Source organism: Macrobrachium nipponense, chromosome 21 (genome assembly GCF_015104395.2).
Source record: "Macrobrachium nipponense isolate FS-2020 chromosome 21, ASM1510439v2, whole genome shotgun sequence".
Classification (NCBI taxonomy): Eukaryota; Metazoa; Arthropoda; class Malacostraca; order Decapoda; family Palaemonidae; genus Macrobrachium; species Macrobrachium nipponense.
This window is the reverse complement of record NC_087212.1, coordinates 52,975,524-52,987,340: the sequence shown is the minus strand read 5'-3', so window position 1 is coordinate 52,987,340 and position 11,817 is coordinate 52,975,524. Positions and strand designations below refer to the sequence as shown.

The window sequence follows — 11,817 nt, the reverse complement described above, 5'->3', positions numbered from 1 at the left end:
TTTCTCAAAGAGTCCCTTTCAATCTTGAACCATCCCTTAACGCTTAGCTGAACACGTCTACCAGCATCTAGGCAAAGCAAAAATCATATTTATTAAATAATAATTTAAAAGCAGTGAATGGAAAGAAATTTAGAACTGATTAAAGACTAAGTATAACTTTTTTCAATGTTTTCTGGAGTTAGGTCTCGGAGGGTTAGAGACCCAGACACCAACAGCCACAATCCAACTGTCACTGACAGAAAGAATTTATTAACACAAAACATCGTTTCTCTTAATTTGATCAAGTAATCAATCCAAAGAAACGATAACAAGAATTTATTTTATCATAAGAGTCTAGAAATATATGTTACACTTACTTTTCAAAGTTTTCCCACTACATTAAACAAAAGACATTTACAGAAGTAACAAATAATATATCAAAATAATAAAAAAGAAGGCAATTATAGCCCAGCGGTGACCTTAAAAATAATAAAAACTTTTCCTTAAAATTACGTTTTCTTTAGGTTCTTCCTCACTCAAAAACGATTAGTTAGTGAACTGCACAAAATCGAATTAAAGTGGTTTTCAGGAAATTTAACTTTTTAGTTATGAAGTGAAAAATGCATCACTTACATATGTGTGTGTATTATATATATATATATATATATATATATATATCTATATATATATATATATATATATAAATATATAGTCTATATATAAAATATATATATATATATATCTATATATATATATATATATATATATATATATATATATATATATAATATATATACTTATAGGCGTCCAGGGAAAGGCATTCAATACAATTGAAGGTTTATTGCTAATGCCGACGTTTCACCCAACACCCGAACATCAAGTTCAGCCTCAAGAAGGAATCTAATAATAAATTACCGTTCCTGGATGTTTTTATCTCTAGAAATGAACAAAGGTTTTATACAAGGATTTATAGAAAAGATAATTTTACAGGTTTGGGTACGAATTTCTATAGCTTCTGTCATTTTAATTTTAAATTAAACTCCATTTCTACTCTCCTCCACAGGGGCTTTACACACTCGTCTAGTTGGATGACCTTCCATGAAGAGGTCGTAACGTTGGCTTACTACTTTAGTAATAATTGTTTTCCTCAAAGGGTCTTATTCAGAGCCTTAAACAAGTTCTCAGATAAGAAAATGGAAATGCCCACTGCTATCTATACTGTGACGAAAATGAAAATGTTTACAACGTTCCCTTACTTTTGTGATGGATATTTTAGGAAAAAGTGTCTAAATTTACTTCAGAGAGAATTGCCTGCCTTAAATCTAAACTTAATTCACAAAAATCCTTGCACCATCGGGTCCTTCTTCAAGCTCAAGGACAAAATTAGTCCGTTGTTTACATCCAACGTTGCTTATAAGTATACTTGCCCCAGGTGTAACCAGGGGACTTGCGTTGGATGTACCAAACGACTGCTAAGGGTACGCATAGACGCCCATAGAGGAGTTAGTTTTAGAACAGGAAGCAGACTGTCCAACCCAAAACAAATATAAGGAACCATTCCAAATTATGCACAACATCCATAGATAACAAAGATTTTCAAATAATAGGACAAGCGCAAAAAAAAAAAAACAATGGCTTAACAATCTTAGAGTCCATACTGATAAAATTAACTGTCCCAACATTAAATAGCCAAACATCATATTTTCAACTGTTCATTGCTTAATGGCCCTATTTGTCTTGTCGTTCCCTTACTGTACGTGTGCGCCTTGTTGTTTATTATTATTGTATTTTTTTTCTTTCTCTCTCCTTGTTTAAACAGTTTCTTTTTAACTCCCGTCTGGGTAGGTCCTTCTTTTCGTGTCAATGGTGTTTTTTGTATATATTTTAAATGAGTAAACATTTAAAATATATATTATTGTAAATGTTTTTATGATTAATTATTAAGAGTCAACTCGCTGTATTTCCGCCTTGAAGATGCAACGAAGTAGTTGTGAAACGTCGGCATTAGCAATAAGCCTTCAATTGTACTGAATGCCTTTCCCTGGACGCCTACAAGTATGATTTCGAGAGTTGCAGCTCCTATGTTTGAGTATACACACACACACACACACATACACACACACACACATATATATATATATATATATATATATACATATATATATATATATATATATATATATATATATATATATATATATATATAATATATATATATATATATGTCAAAATTGTGTTTTTAATAAATCTTCTAAACTTAGGTTGGGATTTTAAAATCCACAAAAAATGTTCCGATACGTCGGAATTGTTGGGTTCAATTTATAATAATATAGGCTAAGAAAGTTTGTAGACGCTACAACGTTCTTAATTGATGTGTAAAATGCAACATCAAAAATGCTTCCACGACAGAGCCTGACACAGTACAGCCTCTCCTTACTCACAACCAAGCAAACTGGCGCTATAAAAATATGACTGCACAAATTAAAAACTGAAGAAAAGATATGTGTAGCCTACTCATTTTTTTATATCCAAGATGGAAACTACTCGTTTTAAATATTTTGCGATAATATATATAGATATTAATTGAAAAATATTTATGTATGAACTTATGTCTATTTTTTATGTACGGCTACACACAATGCGAGCACACTGAATTCACATATTATTTGAAAAATAACATGTTAAGATAACGTGTGATATGGAAGTTATAATAATAATTCTTTACACATAAAACACAGTTTACCTTATACAGACTGCCAATACATCGATGAAGAATCGATAGAGCTTTTCCAAGTTACCCTTAGCTTGAATGATGTGAAATGCTATTAAAGGTATGAAAAAGTCAGAAAAAAAAGCCTTTGCGGTATTGTAACTTATATAAAATGATATAAAAGTCCTTCTTCATAGAGGATAAAAGGAACTTAGAGCCTGTTACCATTCATCTAGTAATGGGGGAAGCTACAAAGGAGAGAAGAAAAGGAACCCCCTGGGAGCTGCTATACGGAGGGAGAAGAGGTCAAGAAAATATTTGAAGGCAGAAGAATGGAGTGGACAGGAGAGCTGCAAATCTTTATAACAAAATAAGGCTTAGCAGTAAGAAAAGTGAAAACGTGGCTGTTGTAGGAAAACTCTGGGTATTCTCATTCCTGTGAACGAAGATTTTCAAAACTCGAAAGGTATTACAAATGCGAATAGGGAGGGAGAGAAATGGAAAAACCATTTTGTGATATTCCAATACGCGTGCACACACACACACACACACGTATATATATATATATATATATATATATATATATATATATATATATATATATATATATATATATATATGTATATATATATAATATATATATATATATATATATATATAAATAATATATATAATATGTTGTGATATTCTAATATGCACATGCATATGTATATACATATATATAAATAAAGGTATAAGCTACAAAGGAAAAATAAACAACGGAGTTTCTGCAAGATCTTTCGACTCGACGTCCTTTACTCAGCAGATAAACTGACTTACATGAGGAATTGACAATACAAGAAAGGTCGTATAACTGACAGATAGGGATTATAAGGAGATTAGTACCTAGAATCCGGCACACCTGAAAGATGAGTAATCTTCCCAAAAAAGCATAAACTTGGGTACAATTAAAAAAATAAAAGATTAAGTCAATCTGCTCGAACACAAGGATAAGACAATTAAAGGATTATATAAGGTGACAGCAATTCAGAACTTTAGTAAACAAAAACATATTCACAATAAACATTCACAACACATATTCAACATACATATACAATGAAGATATCTCTAAGGCAACTAATTTGTATTTAAGTCTGTAATTATATCTTTGAGGTCATTCTTAAACATGTTACAAATACAAGGGTCTAAATGAAACAGGCCACGACTAATATTAAGATTACAATGAGAAGTAAGTTGTTTTATGGCAGATTCCAAAATTTTTCGTGAGAACACATCTTTTGACTTAGCAATTTCTGAACTACCAATCCAGTTTATTCAGTGGTTGTTTTCACTTGAATGAATATTGCATTAGGTGTTTGCCCAGTTTTTACAGAATATTTATGCTGGCGTAATCTTACTTCTAAGCCCTTGCTCGGCTGTCCGAGATAAAATGAGGGGCAGTCCATACATAGAATTTTATATATTATGTTGTTGCTTTCTCTGGGGCCATTTTTTATTAACATCCCTTTTAGTGTGTTATTATAGAAAAAAAAAAAGTTGACCTTAAAGGCTTTTAACAGTGATTTAATGGTTTCAAATCCGTTAAAATAAGGCAAACTGAGAATGTTCTTAGAATTTTCTTCGTGTTACTTACACTATAAAACTTTTTGTGGGCTTTATTATAACAAATATCTAATATATGTGAAGGATAATATATGTGAAGGATAATATATGTGAAGGATAACATAAATCTAAGAAGGTATGACAATCACCCATTCAACGAATTTAGTGCCATGATGTTGAAACAGCACATAGCAGCCGCCAAGCAAGAAGAGTAAGAAAAATTCAAGGAATTGGAAAAAACAAGGATCTCTTTCAATCATTCCATCCCGGCTGATTGGAAGGACTCGCTGCGACGGGAAATTTACGAAAAGCTACGTAGGACTACAGATGCCCTAAAAAGGAAACTCGACAAAAAAATATAAAATCTTATTGATAGCAGTGATTAGACTAATCGTGCATGTCAAGATTGTGATGTAAACCTATCAAGTAAACAAATAAGTGAAAATGTTGTGAGTGCGCTAGGATATGGTTTATCTTTCTTTATAACAAGTTGACCTTCTGCTTTAATGATTGCGTCATCCCTAAGTAAATTTTAAAAATATTGTGATCTTCCTCAAAATCATGTTGACATAATTAAAGGTATTGTTTACGGAGCTGCCAATGTTAAGCATGAAAGTAACTTCCCTGCTCCCTATAAGAAAAGTTTGACCGATCTTTAAAAGGACAATACTATCCACATTACAAAAGCTGATAAGTCAAATAGTATAGTAATTTTAGATAAAGCTGACTACATATCACATATGCAAACCCTACTGGATGATGATGTGACATATAAAAACTAAAAGAAAATCCCCTTGATCAAGTCATAAAAACTTCAATAGCACAGTGAAAAATATCCTTAAAGATAAAACAGAAATACTAGGCAAATTGTCAGTCAAATCTGCTTCGCTACCTTACCTGTATGGATTAGTAAAAATGCACAATGAAAATAACCCTATGCGGCCTATTATCAGTACTGTTGGTTCAATTTCATATACACTTTCGAAATATATCACTGAGATCTTGTCCCCATTACTTGGAACCATCTCCAATTCGTATATATATAATTCTCTAGATTTAATTGATAAATTAAACAAAATTACTCTTTGCCCCACTGTTAGATTCGTTAGTTTTGATGTATGTTCTCTTTTTACTATAGTTCCTATAGACTCTACTTTAGAATATCTTAATAATGAACTAACTCAGCATGAATTACCTCTACCTATAAGTCACATTATTTCACTCACTAGGTTGTGCATTTGTGATTGTAAGTTTATATTCAATGGTGAAATTTATCAACAAATATTTGGCGTGGCAATGGGCAACCCTTTATCACCACTCCTCTCAAACTTGTACATGGAATTCTTTGAAAAACGCTACTTACCTAATATTTTTTATATTCCTGTAAAGTGGTTTAGATATGTTGATGATATTTTAGCTGTTCTGCCTGCTGGTATTGATGTAAATGATTTACTCTCCAAATTAAATAACCGGGTACCATCGATTAAGTTTACTCTCGAATTGGAAAAAGACAATTGCCTCCCTTTCTTAGATGTTTTGATACATAGAAAACCATTTCAATGTAAATTCAGTATTTATAGGAAACCAACCAACAACTTAACTTATGTTCATTTCTATTCAGGCCACCATCTTAACATCAAAATATAAATTTTTTCTTCTATGTTTTTACGAGCATTGCACATTGTCAGTCCCCAATATTTGGATTGAGAAATTGTTGACATAAGAAAAATAGGGAAAGATTTATGTTATCCTTCACATATATTAGATAGCATTTGTTATAATAAAGCCCACAAAAAGTTTTATATTGTAAGCAACACAGAGAAAGAAAATTCTAAGAACATTCTTAGTTTGCCTTATTTTAACGGATTTGAAACCATTAAATCATTGTTAAAAGCCTTTAAGGTCTACCTTGTTTTTTCCTATAATAACACACTAAAAGGAATATTAATAAAAAATGGCCCCAGAGAAAGCAACAACATAATATATAAAATTCCATGTATGGACTGCCCCTCATTTTATCTCGGACAGTCAAGCAAGGGCTTAGAAGTAAGATTAAGCCAGCATAAATATTCTGTAAAAACTGGGCAAATATCTATTGCAATATTCATTCATTTAAGTGAAAACAACCACCAAACAAATTGGATTAGTAGTTGAGTAATTGCAAGGTCAAAAGATGACTTATCACGAAATGTTTTTTTTTTTTTTTTTTTTAATTGTACCCATGTTTATGCTTGTTTGGGAAGGTTACTCATCTTCCAGGTGTGCCGGATTCTAGGTACTAATCTCCTTATAATCCCTATCTGTCAGTTATACGACCTTTCTTGTATTGTCAATTTCTCATGTAAGTCAGCTTATCTGCTGAGTAAAGGACGTCGAGTCGAAAGGTCTTGGAGAAACTCTGTTATTTATTTTTCCTTTGTGGCTTAGGCCTTTATCTATGGATTTATCACGTTCCAAACTTTCGTGATTCAGTTATACATACATACATACAAACACACACACACACACACACACACACACACACATATATATATATTATATATATATATATATATATATATATATATATAATAATATAATATATATGTATATATATTGAAGTGATAAAAGTCCACACTTATGTAAAATGTGTATTAAAAATACATAAAAGACGGGAGCTTTCGTCTACTTGATCAGTAGACCTCATCAGCCGCACAGCTGATGAGGTTCTACTGATCAAGTAGACGAAAGCTCCCATCTTTTATGTATTTTTAATACACATTTTACATAAGTGTGGACTTTTATTACTTCAAGATATTCCAGTCACGTTATGGTGATTTTTTGAGAAATATATATATATATATATATATATATATATATATATATATATATATATATATATATATATATATATATATATATATATATATATATATATATATATATATATATATATATATATATATATATATATATATATATATATATGTATACTGATGTACTGAATCATGAAAGTTTGGAACGTGATAAATACATAAATAAAGGTATAAGCCACGAAGGAAAAATAAACAACGGTGTTTCTGCAAGATCTTTCGACTCGACGTCCTGTCATGGTAATGGCTTCATAGCAACGAATGATAAGTTAAAGGAAATGAAAATGCATTTTCTTCAAGTAGGTCTGTAGCAAAGAGGCATTCGCGCATTGTTACGAACCACGAGAGTGAGGTTCGCTCCAAGTTCGAAATAATGATAAACAAAAAGAATTCAACACCAACAGTTGAAACTGGGGATACGAATATAGAAAGAAACACTAACAGAACGAAGGTTTATTTACAAGCTTACTAACAAAAGATAAATGCAGAATGGTTTCTCTTATTTACATACCACAAGTAAAATCTTACAATCCGTGAACTGGGGAAGCAGTGAGGTAATGGAATTACTTGCTCGCCAGTTTTGCGCTGTCGGAGATCTATGCTCGAAGCGGTGGCTTCACAAAAGGAGAACTGTAATTGCAGACGTCTTCTTGACTCCGTATTGCAGAAAACAATGTCTATTCAAAGGGCAGGAACTCCTCGAAACCTCTTGTAGAACGTTTCTGCTCCCAAGGCTTGCTCAATGACGAAAATACCTCGGTCGTTCTCTCTAACTGGGCGACTTGACCAGAATTCGACCCAAACTCTCGAGCGCCTTTTCCTCTCTGATCCTTTGTCTGTACCTTCTTCTCTTATCTTTCTCTGATGAGCTCTGATCTCTGCTGGTGAGCTCTCACTGACGATTTGATCTGTGATCTTACTGATCTCTTCTGCTTCGTCAGTCGTATTTATACGGTGACCTGGGGGCGGGGCCTACAGGGGGCGGAGCACGAATGTCACAGACTCCCAAGATGACCAGAATATCTTAGAAGAATCTTGACGAAGTATTGCATCATATTTCGCTGCATTTTCTGCTGACATGACGGGGCGTGTCGCGTTCCACAACACTCCTGCCAATTCTAGAACCATCATGAGAACAGGCGCCTCCAACACGTGAGCCAATGCCTCTTTGCTGCAGACCTACTTGAAGAAAATGCATTTTCATTTCCTTTAACTTATCATTCGTTGCTATGAAGCCATTACCATGACACGTCCTTTACCCAGCAGATAAGCTGACTTACATGAGGAATTGACAATACAAGAATTTGCTATATATATATATATATATATATATATATATATATATATATATATATATATATATATATATATATATATATATATATATATATATATATATATATATATATATATATATATATATATATATATATATATATATATATATATACAAATTTGGCAGCAAATAGAGATGCTTAGTATTCTTGACCGATTCTAGAACCATCATGAGAACAGGCGCCTCCAACACGTGCACGAATGCCTCTTTGGTGCAGACCTACTTGAAGAAAATGCATTTTCATTTCCTTTAACTTATCATTCGTTGCAATGAAGACATTACCATGACACGTCCTTTACCCAGCAGATAAGCTGACTTACATGAGGAATTGACAATACAAGATTTTGCATATATATATATATATATATATATATATATATATATATATATATATATATATATAATATATATATATATATACATATATATATATATATATATATATATATATATATATATATATATATATATATATATATGGCAGCAAATAGAGATGCTTAGTATTCTTGACGATTCGAGAGACTGTAATATGGGAAATAGGGTTGAGGTCAATTATGAATTGGATTGGAATTGAATTGGAATTGATGCTAAAATTGCGTGAATTGGAATTGAATTGGAATTGAAAAAAGAAATTGTGAAATACTTGGACTTGATTAAATGGAACTGAATTGGAACTGATGCCGAAAAAATAAGATGAATTGACATGAATTTACGCTAAAATGCGGTGAATTGATATGAACTGATGCTAAAATGTTGCAAATTGTTTTGAATTGATCTATACACCCTTATATGTATAAGCTAGACATTTACACATCATCTCGTTAAGACTAAATGACAGGAATTAAACCTCGCAGTCTTGAACATGACATATCATTTAAGTATATCTTAGTTTTACCAGACCACCGAGCTGATTAACAGTTCTCCTAGGGCTGGCCCGAAGGATTAGATATTTTTACGTTGCAAGGAACTAATTGGTCACCTAGCAACGGGGCCTACAGCTTATTGTGGGATCCGAACCACACTATATCGAGAAATGAATTTCTATCACCAGAAATAAATTTCCGAGCCGGGAATCGAACCTCTAACCACCGGATTGGCAGCCGAGTGCGAAAACCACTCGTCCAGCGAGGAACTACATGACATATTATGAATAGATATATCTTTACAGAGAGAGAATTAGGCTATAAAGAACAGAGCATTAATTATGGGCTACTATGAAAATTTTACGAATTTTCCAACCCTAATGTTTTGAGTCAGTACGGATCAAGTCTTGTCCTGCCTTACTGCCCTAACCTGTCAGCTACTATGGTGTTTGGCAACCATATTCATATGATCATAAGCTGGAGGTGTTACACACCATCTCATTCAGGCAAACTGACAGGAATTATACTTGTCAAACAAAAAGATTGACATTTTGTTTATTACAAGATTCCAACTTTTTGGTTATAAAAATATGAATTTTTTGTTTACTACAAAGTTGTATAATGAGATTTTGTAGCATTTATCTATAATATGGGGTAAGACTTTTCTAAGGCAAAATTTTGAGAAGCCAATTTTTTGTTGATTGAAAATGTGAGCTTTATGTTTATTACATAGTTGTATAATTTTTTGTGGATGCCGAATGTTGATACTTGATACAGATGTGAGTAGCTTAACCGAGGTCAGTGAAATTTAAGGTTCGCCCCTCATACGAAATATCGATTATATAATGAATTGTAATATAATTGGAATTGAAACCCTTATGATTTGAATTTAATTGAAATTGAACATTTATTTTTGAAGATTATTTGGAATTGAATTGTATTTGATAAATTCACAATTTTCGTTGAATTGGAATTGATTTGAATTGATAAAAATTAATTGACCCCAAACACTGATGGGAAAGAGAGTAATTTTGCGACGAGTGTGCATGTTCGTCGAACAACTTTTGGCAGTGATTAATGCTTAGTTAGTTGAATTCCAACCATGGCTTTGAAGAAAATCCACACGCCACTCATCAAAGTACAAGTAGTGTGGAAAAAAAAAACAAGCAAAAAGGGTTATTTATCAGTTGAAATTGAAGTGATTAGCTTAGGGCTGTTTTTATCTTCAGAGAAATTAGCGTCACAGTAGTGTAAGGGAAAATGAACTCGAATTTGTTTCACTGTCAAATAGATCATAAACACTCCCAGAATCTCGTCCGCGATAGAAACGACAGCGTAGTTTCAAAATAAATAAGTTTAGATTCGTTTTGCTTGCCATATAGTTTGCACCCTTTCCATTATTCAAAAACCCCTTCTCAGGTCATAGCGAGTACAATAGCACGCCATTAGGACAATCCTTTGGAATCCTCTCAGGATTTGCTGCCTGGCATTAGCATCAATAGCGGCATCTTTTATAACACCGGTGTCGTCTCTTAATGACGTCTCTCAGACGAGACCAGGAAGCTGACCGTCCCTCAAGTCTATTGTAAGAGTCCCTGTCCAATTCCATATAATCACCTTTAATGTCTAGCTTCATTAAGCACCTCAAGTTTATTGGCTAGCAGGCCATCTTTATTTGGTCCAAACACGTCAAAGGGAGACAGATTCCCTTATGGTTGCAATACCCTCATTAACACCTGCACTCCAGCAGCCATCTCCTTTTGACCCATGTATGGGTCTTTTAAGATCTGACCTGATCTTGCCCTTCACACCTAATAACTCCACCCATCCTAAAATTTCTCTCCCTTGTGATGCCCTTCTTTTGTTGTAGACAACATAGACACAAGATACTGCTGAAATACTGTTTTCTTCCAGCACTAACTGAGGATTAAGAAGGTCTGTGTGGAGATTTAAACAATCCCAACTGAACATCGAAAACATCCAAGATGGCGACTGCAATCATTGGGATATGAGTGCCCCTGGTTGCCGTAAGATGTCGCTTAGGTAGGAAGCCTTGCCACAACACCCTACACCTGTAGTGATCTCAGGACCCAGTTGTCCATAACAAGTTGAGAGAGGCTCAATACACCCAGCACCACACTCAGTCGGTTTGGTGCCTTATATTCGGGCTCAAGCGAGAAGCTTACAAGTGCTTCCTTGGACTTATACTTAGACAAGTATTCCACTATAACCCATACCATATAGCTCACTAGCTCACTACGGCCTTGCGCAACCAGTCTACCCAGTCACGCCCTTCCTACTCCCTTCATTGGCAGTGTTAAGATGTATGCTCCTTGACGATGATTTCTACTGGCTCATCTTACATCTGAGTTCAAGTCCATCAAGTAAAGTGCCGAGAACTGTAATTTCAATTAGCTATTAGTGTCTGTAATTCAGTCCCTATTCCTAAAAACCTCAACCTATTCCCAGATCTTA

General features: G+C 33.4%; 1 protein-coding gene across 1 annotated transcript in view; it reads right to left on the bottom strand.

The window, feature by feature from the left end:
- LOC135197478 (G-protein coupled receptor GRL101-like) overlaps positions 1–11,582 on the bottom strand; it is a 367,490-nt gene extending 355,908 nt beyond the window's left edge. Inside the window, exons 1-3 of the mRNA XM_064224543.1 lie at positions 11,415–11,582; positions 11,067–11,262; positions 7,899–8,102 (exon numbers count right to left, since the gene is read on the bottom strand). Of these exons, the coding sequence (XP_064080613.1) occupies positions 7,899–8,102; positions 11,067–11,262; positions 11,415–11,582 (568 nt within the window). The remainder of the gene's footprint in view (positions 1–7,898; positions 8,103–11,066; positions 11,263–11,414) is intronic.
- Positions 11,583–11,817: the final 235 nt, after the last annotated feature.